Source organism: Dendrobates tinctorius, unplaced genomic scaffold, assembly GCF_039654945.1.
Source record: "Dendrobates tinctorius isolate UK_male_01 unplaced genomic scaffold, ASM3965494v1 ptg000374l, whole genome shotgun sequence".
Classification (NCBI taxonomy): domain Eukaryota; kingdom Metazoa; phylum Chordata; class Amphibia; order Anura; family Dendrobatidae; genus Dendrobates; species Dendrobates tinctorius.
In genome coordinates, this window is record NW_027362040.1 from 263,757 (window position 1) to 282,514 (window position 18,758).

Here is an 18,758-nt window from a genome sequence, read left to right on the forward strand (position 1 = left end):
GATGGTCCAGTGTATGATGGGCCCTAATAATGCTCCATATATAATGGCCCCCATTTCTAATGCTCCAGTGTATAATGTGCCCCATAGATGCTGCTCCAGTGTCTGATCTGCCCCATTTATAATGCTCCAGTATATGATGGGCCTAATGGATGATGCTCCAGTGTATGATAGGCCCTAATAATGCTCCATATATAACGGGCCCCATTTCTAATGCTCCACTGTGTAATGTGCCCCATATGATGGGCCTCATGGATGATGGTCCAGTGTATGATGGGCCCTAATAATGCTCCATATATAATGGGCCCCATTTCTAATGCTCCAGTGTATAATGTGCCCCATAGATGCTGCTCCAGTGTCTGATCTGCCCCATTTACAATGCTCCAGTATATGATGGGCCCCATTTTTAATTAACCCAGGCATGGTATGTGAAAAGATCTCCATGGAGTAATCTGAAGTGTGTGCTGCCGCATCCTTCACTTTTGGTGTGGGTGAGGGACACAAGGAAAGGGGTTGCCTGCACTTACGACTCAGTGCTTGCATTTTTTTAAACTTCAGAAGAGGAGGCGATAGAGCTGGAGGCTGTTTCAGCAATGTAAGCCAAAAATAGTTCCTGATGCTCTGGCTTTAAAAGCAGTGTACCTACTCCCAGAAAACGGAGCCTTACAGGCCTTCCAGAGCAATACCATGATGCAGGCTCAACACCTCCTGCCTTGGAAAATGGACCCAAAATACCAGCAGATATATGATACTGTATCAGAAGCGTACAGCTCTATACAGTCTAGGGATAACCGTAAATCTCTCTATATATTTCATGAATCATACAAAGACGCTCACTGGCTCAGTATGGATTACACAATAAAATAAAAAGTTGAAAACGGCTACAGTATCACCAGACACAAGGTATATATAGTATAGTGTAAACATTATGAATCTCCGTATACATTTCAGGAGGCAGACACAAACGCTCTCAGGCCCAGTATGGATTGCACAAGAATATGAAAAGCTGTAGATGGGTAATGTAACACAAGCATACAGCTGTATACAGTGTTGGGGTAATTTTAAAGCTCCAAATATATTGTCGGAGTAACAGACAGACATTCACAGGCTCATTATGGATTACACCAGAATCTAAATTGATAAAAAGGTTACTGTATCAGAAGCATACAGCTGTATACAGTGTTGGCCAAATTTGAAATATCGGTATATATTTCCGGAGTCACCCTCAGACGCTCACTCAGTCTGGGTTTGACCGTAATAAAAAATGTTGTAAAAAAGGTACTGGATACCAAGATAGCAAGTATATATATTATAGGGTACAATTGAAATCTCCATATACATAGTCCCGTTGTCACTCTCAGACTCTTACTCAGTATGGATTTGACCGTAATACTAAATGTCGAACAAAGGTACTGTATAACAAGATACAAGCTGTATCGAGTATAGGTTAAAAATTGGTATCTCCGATTCACTGTATATAAGAAGGCGTAAACCACACATGCTCACTCACTATGGATGATACCGCAATACAAAATATTGAACAAAGGTACTGTATCAGCACATACCAGATGTATCCAGTCTAGGGGTAATTGTAAATTTCCGTCTATACTTCCGGAGTCAGACAGAGACACTCACAGGCTCACTATGCATTACACCAGAATTTAAAAAGTAGAAAAAGGGAAAGGTAGTCGAAGCATACAACAGTATACAGTGTTGTGGTACTTTTAAATCTTCGTATATATTTCAATCTCAGTAAGCCAGTCCAGACTGTTGTGAGTTCATTTTCCCCTTCACTACTGAGGCCCGAGGAACTCCCTCTTCTGGTGAAGAAAGGTAGTGAGCCTGATTGTCAAACACCTGGGGCTGATGATGATGACTGGCTGAGTGGAGTTAATGACTGGATATAAGGCTGCCGACGCCCTTCTGGCCTGCGGGTGATTTCTCTGTGGACTTCTAGGAAACCAGTCTGATTCCTGCTCATCTAAAGCTAAGATTTCTGCTTTGCCTTTTTGCATTAGTGTTTTTTCCTTGCTTTTCTGGATTCTGCCATTCCCTGCTGGGGTGAGCTGAATCTCCTTTTGCCTGTTGCTCTGTCTTCAGAATATTCCTGAGTACTGACATAGCTTTTTTGAAGCCTAGTGTCTTCAGGGCTTTTTTTACTGTCAGTTTGTTGGCTCTTATTTTCATAGGGTTTTTCACGGATTGCAGACAGCAGCCTTCCTGTCCTTTCCTATCTAAGCTAGCGTGGGCCCCATCTTTGCTCAGTCTATCTTTCTGTCTGTGTTTTGTTCTTTCTTCTTGCTTCACCGTCATTATATGTGGGGGGCTGCCTTTTGCTTTGGGGTCTGCTCTGGGGCAGTTTAGATTTCCCTTTCTGTCTTTAGGCTATGTAGTCCTCCGGCTGTGATCGAGGGGCCTAGGGCATCGTAGGAGCCCCCCACGGCTACTGCTAGTTGTGTTGATAGGTTCAGGGGTCTGCAATCCGATAGCTGCCAACTTCTCTGGTTTTCTGGACTTAGCATTTCTATTTTTGCCTTCTACGGTGACTCAATCATAACACCAGACTCTCCGCTACTGGAAACTACATGGATACAAGTACAGATGGAAAGTTGAGTGTTAGCAGAAATTTGGGAATTACTCATCGCGGGAAAACCTCCCGGTAGATGTTGCAGAGGCGATGCAGACCCTCAATTACTGTGTCTGCGGAGACAGCGAAAACGGTTCTTTGTGAAGAAAGGATTGCTTTATCGCAGTAGCGTGGATCACATCACCGTTACTCGTGTCCATCAAATTGTGATCACAGGGAGAGATGTAGACATGGTCCTCACTGCCTATCATAATGTGTCTGGTCATTTTGGAGTGCAAAAGACAGAAGCCACAGGCCGTAGGCGATTCCATTGGATTGGCATGAGAGGAGACATTGAAAAATGGTGGCAGGAATGTCACACGTCTGTGACTATCACAACTGTGAAAGGTGATCATAAAGCACCACTGCATCCGCTTGTATTTGATGTCCATTACAAATGGTAGCCATTGATCATCTGAAGGTAGAGGCCAGCAGGACAGGCCATAGCTACATCTTAACCATCATCGATCAATGCACCAAATTTCTAGTGGCCGTCCCTGTGAAGGATTTAACTGCCCAGACTACACAGCGGTGGAGCAGGGAGAGGTAAGTATTGCAACTTGCAAGTGCTGTGGCCATGATCAAGCAGGTAGGGCACACACGTGGTCGATGGTACTGGCACAGGGCCCCTCATAGTACGCTGGGGTGTCTGACGGCGAGTGGGCCCCTCCACTGTCAGAAACACTGTATTGTACTATGAGGGGCCTTGTGTCAGTGCCGTCGGCCATCAGTGGGCCCATCCACCTGTTTAGAGCAAAGGCACTTGCCCGGCTGTGCCAGGTGTTGACCCCGGCCCTTGGGGGGGATTGGGCAGCCCACTTAGGGAGGTTTAAAAAATGGCATATGTTGATGTGTTGGCTGGACATTCAGCTGCTGCAAAGGGCGGAATTGGGCAAGTCCGAGGAAGAGGAGGACAAAAGCGAGGCAGTTTTCTGGCAGCCTATGTTTCATCAGGTAAAGGTGGGACAAAATCCTTTGAAACCCATGCATGGTTCATTTCAATGAAAGTTAGATCATCAACATTTTGGGTCGACAGGCGGGTCCTTTTTTCTGTCAGGATTGTTCCAGCAGCACTGAAGACTCTTTCAGACAACACACTAGCAGCAGGGCAAGCGAGGTCCTGTAAGGCATATTGTGCCAATTCAGGCCAGGTGTCCAGTTTAGAGGCACAATAGTCAAAGGGGAATGACCTGTGAGGGAGAACATCGATATGGGAGGAAAAGTAGTTTGTAACTGTAGCTGACAACTGCTGTCTCCTGTCACTTTTAATCGATGCAGTATTAGCAGTCGTGTGAGCGGTACTTGAGAAATCATTCCACAACATAGTCATTAAACCCCTGTCTCCAACGCCACTTCGGCTGTGTGCACCACGAACACCTCTTCCATTGTGCCCACTACGGCTCGTGGGAGAACCAGCACTGCTACTGTGTGCTGGGAAAGCCTCAAACAAACGGTTTACCAGAGTTGCTAGTTTGTTAGCCAATATTATCTCTAGGTTCTCCTGTGGCATGATGTTGTGTAATTTGCCTTTGTAGAGTGGATCGAGGATACTGGCCAGCCAGTAGCCGTCATCCTTCATCATTTTGGCAATGCGGGGGTCCCTTTTTAGGATCTACAAGGCATAATCGCACATGTGGGCCAATGTTCCAGGTGTCAATGATGCACTGCCACTGCTGGGTGGAGGAGCACTTTCTGGCAAATCCACATCCCTACAGTCACGCACAAACACTGTACCTGACCTTGGAACGCCAACATTTTCTCTTTCCCCCTGAGAAGCATCCTCCTGCCAAAAATAATCATCCCCCTCATCCTCCTCCTCCTCCTCTTTCTCTTCTTCCTCCACCTCGTCGAGGACAGTTCCCTGACCAGACAATGGCTGACTGTCATCAAGGCTTCCCTCCTCCTCCTTCGCTGCAGACACCTGATCCTTAATGTGCGTCAAACTTTGCATGAGCAGACGCATAAGTGGGATGCTCATGCTTATGATGGCGTCGTCTGCGCTTACCAGCCGTGTGCATTCCTCAAAACACTGAAGGACTTTACAGAGGTCTTTCAGCTTTGACCACTGCACACCAGACAATTTCATGTCTTCCCTCAAACTGCCTGCCCATGTATCCTCCCACAAATGCATTACAGCCTGCCTCTGTTCGCACAGCCTCTCAACCATGTGCAGGGTGGAGTTCCACCTAGTTGCAATATCTATGATTAGGCGGTGCTTGGGGAGATGGAGCAATCGCTGCAGCTTCTGCATAAGAGTGGAGTGGACGTTTGAGCGACGGATGTGCGAGCACAGTCTTCGCACCTTATGTAGCAGGGATGTTAACTCCGGATAATTATTAAGGAAGCACTGCACCACCAGGTACCAAGTGTGAGACAGGCAAGGTATGTGTGTGAGTTTTGCACGGGCTATGGCTGCCACAAAATTATGGCCGTTATCACTGACTACCTTGCCTGTCTCAAGATGTAGACTGCCCAGCCATGACTCAGTTTGTCGCTGCAAGTAGTTGGCCAGTACCTCCGCGGTGTGTCTGTTGTCGCCCAAAGACATCATCTTTAACACAGCCTGCTGACGCTTACCACTAGCTGTTCGCTAGTGGGACACCTCGTGTCCAACACTGCCAGCTGCAGATGGAGTGCTCGTGCGACTGCGCTCTGTGGACGAGCTTTCGCTTATGGAGGAGGAGGGTCGAAAGTTTGCAGCCAACTGTTTCCTATACCGTGGGCTAGGCAGCACTGTTCCACCGCGGCTGTCCCCTGTGGAGCCTGCATCCACCACATTAACCCAGTGCGCAGTGAAGGACACGTAACGGCCCTGGCCATGCCTACTGGTCCATGCATCTGTTGTGAGGTGCACCTTTCCACTCACTGACTGTTTTAGTGCTTGGACAATGCGGTCTTTCACATGCCGGTGTAGGGCAGGGATGGCTTTTCGAGAAAAGAAGTGCCGACTGGGTAGGTCATAGCATGGGACAGCGTAGGCCATGAGCTCGCGGAAAGCTTCGCATTCAACTAAACGGTAGGGCATCATCTCTAATGAGATTAGTTTGGCAATGTAGGTGTTCAAACACAGTGTACGCGGATGAGAGGATGAGTACTTTCTTGTCCTACTCACAGTGTCTGGTAGGGTGAGCTGGACTGGAGAGCTGCATATGGGGAAGCAGCGGTGGACCGGACGGCGTGAGGGGGGTTGGTGATGGTATTCGTGGTGATGGCCTAGATTCAGTGTTGTGTTGCAAAACCATTGTGATTCCCTGAGTGCTTTGGCCTTGCAACGACACCTCCACATTTAGTGCTGGTGGTGTGCTTAACGGTGGAAGTGGTCTTACAGTGGGGGAAGCGATGGAGCGTTGCTGGCTACCTTCAGTCGGAGCAGGTGCACATGTGCTACCTGAGGTTTTGTAGTCCGTCCATGCTTGCAAGTGCATGTTGATTAAATGTCTAAGCATGTAACTGGTATTCAAATTTCTGAGTTGTTTACCTCAGCTAAAGGTCCTTCCCTACTTCTTACAGGTAACCTTTGCCTCATCAGTAGGATTTTGGACAAAGAAGTGCCACACTGCACTCTTCCTGCTATGGTATACATTTTCTGGCCTTGCACGCTGTGCTAAGTTGACCGTCTGGCCAAGCTGTCCAGCAACTCTTTTAGTTTTTGGTCCACGTTTTTGGACAGCTACGGGCCTGCCAGATAACCGCTGCTGCGATGTCAGTGCCTGCTGCAGATCCTTCTCCTTATCTGAACTATTGCCAGCGCCACCCTCCTCCCCCAATGGATGCCAATCTGGGTCAAGAACTGGGTCATCCATCACCTCCTCTTCAAAGTCATCTGCACCTTCCTCTTTACCTTCCTCTGTGTCACCGTGTAAGGTGGTATAGTATGTGGGAAGGGGCACCTGAGTTTCATCAGGGTCAGATTCTGGCTCAGTAGACTTCGAGGGCAATGTAGTGCTCTGGGTCAATGTACCAGCAGAATCATCTAGCAGTGGCTGTGCATCAGTGCACTCCATGTCAGATTCATCTTGGACTGGGGAATTCAGGATTTGACTGGATAACCCAAGCATGGTATGTGAAAAGAGCTCCATAGAGTAATCTGAAGTGTGGGCTGCCGCATCCTTAACTTTTGGTGTGGGTGAAGGACACAAGGAAAGGTGTTTTTCCTGACCAGAACCCTGCACTGACAACTCCGTGCTTGCAGGTTTTGAATGTTCAGAAGAGGAGGCAATAGAGCTGGTGGCTGTTTCGGCAATGTACACCAAAACCTGTTCCTGATGCTCCGGCTTTAAAAGTGGTTTTCCTACTCCAAGAAAAGGGAACCTTACAGGCCTTCTTGGGCCAGACAATGACGCAGGCTCAACACCTCCTGCCTTAGCCGCTATTGTGCATTTGCCAGAACCAGCCGATGCACCACCACCATCAGTACCAGCTGCGTCCTCCTGCCCACGTCTGTGTCCTCTTCCACAATACTTCCTCATGTTTGGGAAAATGTATCAAAAATACCAGCAGAGAGATGGTACTGTATGAGGAACGTCCAGCTGTGTAAGGTGTATTAAAAAAATTAAATCTACGTATATATTTTGTTAGTCACAGACGCTCTCACAGTATGTATTTGACTGTAATCCAACAAGCAGATATATGGAGCTGTATCTGAAGTGTACAGCTGTATTCATTTTTTGTGTAACTAATAATCTCCGTATATGTATTTACAGAGTGTCACACACACGCTGACTCTGTATAGATGTGACTGTAATGCGAACGGCAGAAATGCAATACTGTTTGATAATCGGACAGATCTATACGGTGTCTGTATGGAAAATTGTCAATCTCCGTCTATTTGTATACTGACTGACACACGCTGTCTCTGTCTAGTTTTGACCATGATCAAACAGCAGATATACGAAACTGTTTGAAAAGCATTCAGCTCTCTAAGGTGTAGGTCTGGAAAAATGGAAAAATCTCCTCGGCTTGTTTTTCCAGAGTCACACACAGATAGCTTCTATTTGTCCGTGATACCAGCCGGTACACGGTTGTGTGTGAGGAGCATACACCGCTATATGGTGTCTGTATGGAAAATTGTCAATCTCCGTCTATTTGTATACGGACTGACACATGCTGTCTCTGTCTAGTTTTGACCATGATCAAACAGCAGATATACGAAACTGTTTGAAAAGCATTCAGCTCTCTAAGGTGTAGGTCTGGAAAAATGGAAAAATCTCCTCGGCTTGTTTTTCCAGAGTCACACCCAGATAGCTTCTATTTGTCCGTGATACCAGCCGGTACACGGTAGTGTGTGAGGAGCGTACACCGCTATACAGTGTGTGAAAAAATGAACGCTCGGTAACTCACCAGAACAAAATAATAAAAGTTGGAGTGCTTTGAAAAAAGCAGTTTGAACAGCAGTGTGCACACAGCATTGCAGCTATCAGGTAGCCTTAAAAGGCAGCCTAATCACCACCAGTGCTGCTTCACACAACAAAAATCCTCCCCTTTCACTGCACACTAACTGTACAGTGAAAAGCGCTATCAGCAGAAGCAATTTTTTTTTCTTCTTGCCTGCCTAACGCTCTCCCTATTCAGAATCAGCAGCAGCAGCACCTCTCCCTATTTTAGATCGGCAGAAGTAAGATGGCGGTCGGCGGTCACGGATTTTATACCCACTGTGACGCCACACAAAGCCAGCCAATCACTTCAATGCCCTTCTCTAAGATGGTGGTGGCCGCTGCCCATGTCATCGCGTTGCCCACAGTGTGTGTCCTCCATCATTGGCTGAGAAAAGGCGCTGGAAGCATTATTTGAAACGCGACTTTGGTGCTCGGCTCGGCGACCTCATGGCCGACCTCACGCTATGGTTGGGTTTCGATCGGCGAAACCCGACTTTAGCTAAAGTCGTCGATTTTTGAATTTGACCGACACGTTTCCCTCAACTCTAGTTATGACTAAAAACATTTTTGTACTTAACACGTAATCCCCTGGATTTACAATTTTAACAGCATGTTTTTAAAGATATTGCAATAAAGCTGAAGTTTTAATGTCTATTCAACAATCTGATTTGGATGTTTGTTGCTACCAATAAAAAAAGTGAACTTTTCCTGCAAAATCAACCCCTCACATGACTCTGTCCGCAGAAATATGGAAAAATTATCTTTTTCAGCATAAAAAAATAAAATAAACCAATTCTTCAACTGGTTAACTGCTGTTAATATGTTCATTCTGCCTACCAAAAGATTGCATTAAGGCTTGGTTCACATTTATCCTGTGCTCTACACTGAGCGCGTATACTGGGTTTTCCATGTAAATCATCTCCGAAATATGTGATTCAGACGGAGTCTGAGATGGAAGATTCCCTATAGTGAGGCAGATGGAGACACTGTGGATGCTGTCTAGCCTATGATACAGCAGTGTCCATCTTTTCAGGCGTGTCTAAAAGCGCAGTCCGCTACAGTTTTGTGCACTTCTTAACAGAAGAACACAACTGATCAGAGGTCAGATAGAGTCCAAAGTAACTCTGATGCCTCATTATAGTGAATGGATTCCTCAAAGGTTTCATCTGATTCACATCATTGAGAAATTTAGATAGAAACACTGATGTAAGTGCTCAGTGCAGAGCTGCGTAGAGCGCAGGATAAATGTGATCCAAAATGTTATGTAAAATGTTCCCAATAAAAGATTCAACTCATTCCAAAAAAAAGCAAGTCCCCACTCAGGTCCATCATCTGATAATGGAAATATAGGGGGCTTCCACATTACTGGTAGTACAAAGGGACTAGATAAGCGCTATGGCTCCTCGCGCCCCAAACGAAATCCATAAAATTCTGCACTCCCAAATCCAACTTCCCATCTACCTTTTGAGCCCCACAGTATGCCTAAACCTCATTTAGTGTCCACATGTTTGGCATTTCTGTAACAGTGAGATCCCACCTAATTTATGGGTGCATGTGTAGGGGAGAGAGAGCCCCGGAAAAAGGGGGGCTGTCACCCAGATTCCCAGGAGATACGTTCCCGGGGGAAAGAATAGCAGGCCAGGATGGACAGTAGATCAGGAAACGTGGGGGCGAGACAAAGAAAGGGGGCGGGGCGACTATAAAACGAGCGGTGGAGACGAGCGGGGACACTCGGCGGGGAGAGAGACGTGGGAGACAAGAGACGGGAGGGAGGAACTTGGGTGATCCCAGTGCGAAAGTGAGTCAGCGTTTTCGAGGCAAGAGAGACGGAGGCTCACCTGACCAGGAGGGAGGACGGTGCCGAGCAGCACGAGGAGGAGACCCAACGAGACCCGCGGCTGCCACTGCCCCGCTCCATACCGTGGCTGCGGCCTGTACAGCGAGACCCGCGGTCGCCACTGCCCTGCTCCATACCGCGACTGCAGCCTGTACAGTGAGACCCGCGGCCGCCACTGCCCCGCTCCATACCGCGGCTGCAGCCTGTACAGTGAGACCCGTGGCCTACACTGCCCCACTCCATGCCGCGGCTGCGGCCTGTACGCCCAGACCCACGGCCGACTCTGCCTCGCCGCCCGACAAGGCAACCCCGGCGGAGGGGAACCGGCCTGGGGCCTGTCTCATTCCCCCAGCATCAGGGAATGGGAACGCCCGAAGCCTGCAACAACTCTTTGGCTGGAACAGGCGGCTGAGACGCCAAACAGACATCTCCCGGACTACAACTCTGCCGGATGTCAGAGATCGATAAGTGACATTTCGTTTGCGTTTATAGCTAGTCCAAGGACCCATAGCCGACCATAGCGTGGCCATATAGTTACCACCCCTCGCTGTACTGTTTAGCATTGTGTTACTTGTGTATTTGTGTCTGGATTCCCTGCGTGGAAAACCGTTGTTAGCTTTCCTCTTTACATATATATAAAAATCAAGTTTAACCCTTGCTCTGTTTCTGGCTCGTCACTGCATCCTGCGTACCTGCGAGTACCACACATGTCTTCAGAAGCTGGGCATAATGTACTGGGCACTACAACGTACTGGGCACAACCATAGCAGATTTGCAATTTTCTCTCAGCAACATTCACTGCTGCTTGTTTCTGGAAATCATGACTACGTACTGTACATCTGTAGATAAATTCCAAAAATGGTTTAATTTAAAAAATGAGAGGTATTCTGCTCTTCTAGCACTCTGTATATGGTGTCTGCAAACTAGGAAAATCTGCGCTCCTGGAGGCAAATAGCGCTTCGTCCCTCCCGAGTCTTGCAGTGTGGTTAAGCAGTACTGTACAGCCACACATGAGGTATTTCCACGAACAGCAGAAATTGTGTGACAAATTTTGATGCATTTTTTTTGTAAAATCTGGGACTAAAACAGAATTTTTGTGGTAAAAATGTAATTATTTTTTATTCACTGCCCAATGGTGTAAAATTCTGTGACACATCTGTGGTGTCGGTAAGATGCAATTATACACTACACTCTTAGATGAATTAATTGAGATGTGTAGTTTGGGGGTCACTTATGGGAGGTCCTGCTGTTCTGACACCTCAGGGGCTCTTCCAGTACTTCCAGTAGGTTATAGTATAAGAAGATGAGCCAGGGCAGAGTCAGCGGTTTCCGATGCACTTTGGGGCCGGAACCATCGGGACTGTCACCACTGTTGCTGGAGGAAGGTTCTTCTGGGAGGGGAGGACCTTTGCACTGGACAGCAGAGGGCATGGGGGAGATAAAATGCATTGAGCATGGGAAGTAGAGAAATTTGGCGGGAAGGCGACAAGAGAACCAGGAGAAGGTTGACTCCCTCCCCACTGCTCCGACTGCTTCACATCATTCATCCCCCAGCGTTCTGACTTGCAGACTGACTGTGTCCCTACTGAGCTGTCTTCGGACCCTTCTTTTCTGGATGGCTCCTTCCCGTCCTCAGTGAGAGACAATCTGACTTACTCCGTTCCTAGAGACTACTTCAGAGGATCGCACACTGCCGCAGCCGGCGAGCGTGCACACGGATCGAGTTCGGCACCATTCCAGAGGAATCCACATAAAAGACTGTTTCTACATTCCACTCAAGCCAAGCAGGACCGGATACATCAGCACAGATGGGAGAGGGTGCTTTTCGCTCCTCCGTAACAGAGCCAGAGACATTGCCACGATCTACGACGTCGGCCCGAAACATTAAAGCCTTTCCCCAACAAGAACTGCAAATGTGGCGCCCCTGAGGCTTCAGTTGCCACAGAGGTACTGCACCTTCTCCTAAGGTGTAGTGCCCCACCATCCAGGTAAGGTGGGAACTCCTGACCACGCTCCACACCTGCATTCCACACACAGGATAGTTCAGTGGGGCCACCTAACAGCTTTATGCTGGGGGTTGGCAGAGCACCCCTCGTGGAACCCTGCTTCGTAACACGAGATGTGCTGGGAGGCGGGTGGAGTAAGATGATACAAAAGAGTGGGAAGAGTGAAAGTTGTTGGCTAGTTGGTTGGAGGAGAGAGAAGAGAGAAGATGGGTGTCTGAGGGACGTGCTGCAGCAGGTCCCAGTGATGTGGGCTGCTGGCACGAGAAAGACCAGAGAAAGAGACTGATAAGATTGATAACCTAACCTTCCATAAGAGAGAGAGAGAACAGATCGGAACGAAGGAGAATAGAAGGACGGTGGGAAGCAGGTTGAGAAAGAGAGAGAACCCTTCCAGTCCAGAGAGCGCAAAGGCCGGGGCCCGGTCCCCGAGGTTGATTGGAGCTTTATGTCCGGCAACAGACACCGGAGGAGTAGTGAGCTGCTAACGCCTTGCTCCCATCATAGACTTGGGACACAACAGCAAACCGGATAGAGAGCCGGGAAGCAGTGAGGAGTCCCCGAAGCAGGCTACAGCTGTCTGTTATACAAGTAAAGACTAGGAACACCTAGAGAGAGGCATTCCAGGGTAACTAAGTACTGGAGTGCTTCGCACCTAAAGGCGCATTGGAGGAGACGTTCAGTAAGGTACATGTTGGCGGAGTGTGGAATGGAGAATCCTATCCTGCCTGGAGGTTAGCTGGAGCCCTGACCTGGAGAACACAGTACGGAGGCAGGCAGTTGTGTGAACTGCAAACAGTGAGTAAAGCTTTGGAACTGCATACTCTGGTGTCCTTCAGTTATTCCAGCACCACTACACCTGGGCACCAGCCTCCATACCATCCTGCGCCTCTCCTCATCCATTGCACCTACACTGCCCTGGGACTACAGCTCCACCTGTGGGGAGCTATACCATCTCTGCTGCACCACACCATCAGTCCCAGCGGATCTGTATGCAGCGTTGGCTTACCATCTTACTTGCCAAACACCACGGGTGGCGTCACGAACTACCTAATAAGCTTTAACACCATTAACATCACCGCCATTGATATTGGGCGCCCAGGGCCACGGACCGGGTCACCGCTGCTGTGTCACATTCCCGCCTTGACACCGGCCCGGTACCGAGTACCCCCGCTGCCCTGGGCGAGCGAGGGCGACCCACAAGCATTAAGTTATCTTTTTCGCACACCTTTTTCTCAAATATTGTGTTTGTTTGCAAATCCTGTTGTTGCCGTTACTGATCTCGACTCCCTGCGTGGAGTATTCCTTGTTTGATAACCTGTTCTAGTAAATCCTGTTAACCCATTCTCTGCCTCCGGCTCTTCACTGCATCCCATGAATCTTACCCTCTTACATTAGCATCAGCAAACTATTCCCCAAAAAACTGCCCTATAATATGGCACTACTTCCCTTCTGAGCTTTGCACTGTGCCTCAAATGTAGTTCCCAATTACATGTACGGTATTGGTGCACTCAGGAGAAAGCCCTTATAAAAATTAAAAATTTGGTGCTAAACAAAATTTTAATGGTAAAAAATATAATTATTCTTTCGTTACCACCCAATGGTATAAATGTCCAGCACATGTGGTGTTAAGATGCTCACTGCACCCCTAGATGAATTCAATGCGGAGTGTAGTTTCTAAAATTAGTTCACTTATGGGAGGTTTCTGCTGTTCTGGCACCTCAGGGGCTCTGCCACTGTGACATGGCACCCTCAAACCATTCCAGCAAAATCTAAGATCCAATATAGTGCTTCTTCCCTTCTGCTTTGCACTGTGCCTCAAAAGTAGTTTTCAACCACATATGGGGTCTTGGTGTACTTGGGAGAAATTGCACAATAAATTGTACGGTCCATTTTCTCCTGTTACACTTGTGAAAATGAAGAATTTTGGTAAAAACTAACATTTTTGCAGGAAAAGATTTTTTCATTTTCACAGTTAAAAGTTATGAAGTTCTATGAAACGCCTGTTGGTTCAAGGTGCTCACCAGACATCTAGATATTCCTTGAGGGGTCTATTTTCCAAAATGGCATCCCTTGTGGGTGGTTTCCACTGTTTAGGCACAGCAGGGGCTCTCCAAAACCGTCATGGCGACTGCTAATGATTTTGAGTTCAAAAAGTCAAATGGCGCTCCTTCCCTGCTGAGCCATGCCATGCACCCAAACACTCATTTTCCCGCACAAATGGGGTGTCTGTGTACTCAGGAGAAATTTCACAACTAATTTTACAGCTCATTTTCCCCTGTTAGCCTTGTGAAAATAAAAAATTGGGGCCAAATTAGCATTTTTGTGGAAAAAGTAAAATATTAATTTTTGAAGGGTTAATAAACTTCCTGAATGTGGTTTTGAGGACTTTGAAGATGTAAGACAGCGCTTTCTGCATGTGTTGGGGGACACTTGCTCAGCAATGGGATGAAGGCACACGGACACGTTTTCTCTACAAAACAATCTATTTGGGTTTATTTTACACTGCATAAACCGCCATGTTACACATCACACACATAGTCCATAGCACTTCTTAGTACATGCCTTTAATACGCAGTCACTAAACAAGACAGATCTTACTTCGTCCAGTTACCATGGGTGACCGCACAGTTCATTAGCATCCATGGACAGCACCAACAGTCTGTTCCAATGGCAGTTACTTGTCTGCCCATAACGCCCTTGTCTGGAGTTACCTACAGGAGCTCCTGCTCCACACACTGTCTCCTCATCAGTCCTGGTTCCCAGGGAAGATGTCTTACTGGGATCACCGTACTTGCGACCAGGGCACTCCCGACAGTTCCAGACCATCAGAAAGTCGGTAGCTTCCACCATGCAGTGCCGTCACAGACTCTGCACACACCTGGTCTCATCCTGTGCTCTTCAGGAATCCAGTCCCCGCATGGGACCTTCCAACACAGCGACCATGCAGTCCCACGGTCTCTCCATGTGCTATTCAGGACATCCGTGCACTCATGGGACCGTCCAACACACAGGCCTTCAGGTCTATGGCCTCTCCATGTGCTCTTCAGGAATCCAGTCCTACTTCCAAGGAACTTCCAACACACAGGCTATCCAGGACCTTACACACTGACCATGTGACCCAAACGATGTTCACATCATGTAGCTGAAACCACTCCATGGGTGGGCGGTGTGTGTGGTTAGTCAGTCCCGCCCAGCTCTCCAACTAACCATTTAAGCCCCCCTTATAAGTAAACAAGCGCTTGTGGAACTACAAGTCCCAAAGCAACAACATTTTGGGCTTACAGCGCAGAGGATCTCCTCTGCAACACATACCGGCCATTTACAATAATGCCGGTCACTGTCTCACCATCACAATTACACCTCCATGCGTATCCTGAGGAGCACCTACAGTGCCCCCTAGCTGTAACAGGGGTCACTGCCTCACAAGGGGTACAGTTTTTAGAATGGTGTCACTTTTGGGGATTTTCTGTCATATAGGCCCCCTAAAGCCACTTCAAATGTGATGTGGTCCCAAAAATAATGGTGTTGTAAAATTTGCTCAAAAAATGAGAAATTGCTATCAACTTTTAACCCTTCTAACTTACTAATGAAAAAATAATGTTTCAAAAATAATGCATATTAAACTGTAAAATGCTGTGGAATATGTTGGAGCTATATAAATATGGGGGAAATGTTATTCATTAACTGTTTTGCGTGACAATGCTCTGTTTTAAGCACATAATGAAGTTTTGAAAATTGCAATTTTTGCCAAATTTCTGATATTTTCACAAATAGACAAATAAGTCATATCGAACAAATTTTACCACTATCGTGAAGTACAATATGTCACGAGAAAACTGTCTCAATCACTGGGATGTGCTGAAGCGTTTCAGAGTCATTACCACATAAAGTGACAGTGGTTAGAATTGTAAAATTTGGCCTAGTCATGGGGGTGAAGGGGTGAAAAGGGGTTATCTGGAACTATTTTATTTTTCTCATGGTACTAAGAAGCAGATAGTTGCTAACTACCTATCTGTTCTGCCCAACGCTGGCTTAGAGCAGTCATTGACCATGACTGCCGGTGATTCTGCTGCTTCATTTGACCTCATTTCAACAGAGCAGCTCTACTTCTACCAGGACGCTTTGTCGATGGGGCGTGGCGGTATATATTATCCTGATTGACAGCTGGTTCCTCGCAGTCAGACAGTAGGAGGGAACCAGCTATCAATCAGCATGACATCGGCAGTCATGATCTGACAACAGAGCAGAGTGGTAAAGAAGCAGATTCTTTGTAGGCATGAAACAGCAGAATTGTGGGCAGGAGTTACCAGAGATTGGTGCTGGGCAGAACAGGCAGGTAATTAGCAACTACCTGCCTGTAAATTCTTAGCTCCATAAGAAAAAAGTAGCTTAGTCCCGGATAAACCCATTAATGTAAAAACTGGCTCCTGCACCATGGGGTTCTACCAAATCGTCCTCCAAGCACCTAGTAATTAATGAATGTTTATTTTTTAAGGGTAGATTCATACAAGCATAATTTCAATCTGGGTGCTGTTCATGAAGAAATGGACAGCACATGGACAAATGTTATTTCATGGGGCAGTGCACATGAGCATTTTTTTTCACTGACCGACTACATATGAAAAAAATTGCAGCATGCACTAGTTCCTTCCATAAATTGGATGAGTAATGCCTACTGAAGTCTATGGATGTGCAAAAAAAAAAATCAGATGGCATATGGAGCCACAGCAGGGGCATCTGTTTTTTACGGATACTTTGCAATTCTTTAACATACTGACTGCTCAAGGATGACAAGTGCGAAAATAATTGTCCCAGTTTTCTGGATGAAACTCTGACAATTTTTTTTATTCGGATGCTTGAACTTAGTTTAAAAAAATGCACCTACTTCACTGATGGTGAGCACACCCCTTCACAGTTTACATGTGTTTGATTTCCTTTCTCGTGCAGTCCTAAAGTGATTTTGGTTTTGGTTTACTTTATGCGCATACTTACATTTTTTTTCTTATCATATTTTTCAGTGATGGCTCTGATCCTATCTGAAGCCTGTAAGAATAAAACTTAGTATTTATCATTGCTTTTATGATCTCAATGTCAGTAATTCTAGGCTAAACTAGATACGCTGATTGGTAGAAAGAATTTCACAGTCTTAAAGGGATTTTTACCTATTGGCTACATATGATTTATTAGATCATGGATATTAGAGGGGAGACAAGATCCTTTCGTCTTTTTTTTGACCCACAACTTTGGTTGCCTGTCCGTGCATTACAGAGATGTCCATTAATTTGTGTGGCTTTTGTGGAATGATACAATGAGACACATCTTCTGGTGGCATTTGATGGCTAGGAGCTGGACAAGCCAGACCTCTTTCGATCTGCTGATTGCTAAGCAGCTTTATGATGGGATTTCTTACGACACGATGTCTTAATCATGACAGGGCAGCCAAAATTACCTCCGTTACACCATCCTCTCATTATACGTACAGTGGGGCAAAAAAGTATTTAGTCAGTCAGCAATAGTGCAAGTTCAACCACTTAAAAAGATGAGAGGTGTCTGTAATTTACATCATAGGTAGACCTCAACTATGGGAGACAAACTGAGAAAAAAAAATCCAGAAAATCACATTGTCTGTTTTTTTTTCATTTTATTTGCATATTATGGTGGAAAATAAGTATTTGGTCAGAAATAAAATTTCATCTCAATACTTTGTGATATATCCTTTGTTGGCAATGACAGAGGTCAAACGTTTTCAGTAAGTCTTCACAAGGTTGCCACACACTGTTGTTGGTATGTTGGCCCATTCCTCCATGCAGATCTCCTCTAGAGCAGTGATGTTTTTGGCTTTTCGCTTGGCAACACGGACTTTCAACTCCCTCCAAAGGTTTTCTATAGGGCTGAGATCTGGAGACTGGCTAGGCCACTCCAGGACCTTGAAATGCTTCTTACGAAGCCACTCCTTCGTTGCCCTGGCGGCGTGCTTTGGATCATTGTCATGTTGAAAGACCCAGCCACGTTTCATATTCAATGCCCTTGCTGATGGAAGGAGGTTTGCACTCAAATTCTCACGATACATGGCCCCATTCATTCTTTCATGTACCCGGATCAGTCGTCCTGGCCCCTTTGCAGAGAAACATCCCCAAAGCATGATGTTTCCACCACCATGCTTTACAGTAGGTATGGTGTTTGATGGATGCAACTCAGTATTCTTTTTCCTCCAAACACGACAAGTTGTGTTTCTACCAAACAGTTCCAGTTTGGTTTCATCAGACCATAGGACATTCTCCCAAAACTCCTCTGGATCATCCAAATGCTCTCTAGCAAACTTCAGACGGGCCCGGACATGTACAGGCTTAAGCAGTGGGACACGTCTGGCACTGCAGGATTTGAGTCCATGGTGGCGTAGTGTGTTACTTATGGTAGGCCTTGTTACATTGGTCCCAGCTCTCTGCAGTTCATTCACTAGGTCCCCCCGCGTGGTTCTGGGATTTTTGCTCACCGTTCTTGTGATCATTCTGACCCCACGGGGTGGGATTTTGCGTGGAGCACCAGATCGAGGGAGATTATCAGTGGTCTTGTATGTCTTCCATTTTCTAATTATTGCTCCCACAGTTGATTTCTTCACTCCAAGCTGGTTGGCTATTGCAGATTCAGTCTTCCCAGCCTGGTGCAGGGCTACAATTTTGTTTCTGGTGTCCTTTGACAGCTCTTTGGTCTTCACCATAGTGGAGTTTGGAGTCAGACTGTTTGAGGGTGTGCACAGGTGTCTTTTTATACTGATAACAAGTTTAAACAGGTGCCATTACTACAGGTAATGAGTGGAGGAAAGAGGAGACTCTTAAAGAAGAAGTTACAGGTCTGTGAGAGCCAGAAATCTTGATTGCTTGTTTCTGACCAAATACTTATTTTCCACCATAATATGC

The 18,758-nt window shown here is 46.5% G+C and overlaps 1 protein-coding gene across 2 annotated transcripts in view; it reads right to left on the minus strand.

The window, feature by feature from the left end:
- Positions 1 to 18,758, minus strand: part of LOC141075828 (MARVEL domain-containing protein 2-like) — an 82,074-nt gene that overhangs the window by 44,243 nt on the left and 19,073 nt on the right. For both annotated transcript variants that reach the window (XM_073562970.1, XM_073562971.1), the window contains exon 5: positions 16,834 to 16,884. In XM_073562970.1, coding sequence (XP_073419071.1) covers positions 16,834 to 16,884 — 51 coding nt within the window. The remainder of the gene's footprint in view (positions 1 to 16,833; positions 16,885 to 18,758) is intronic.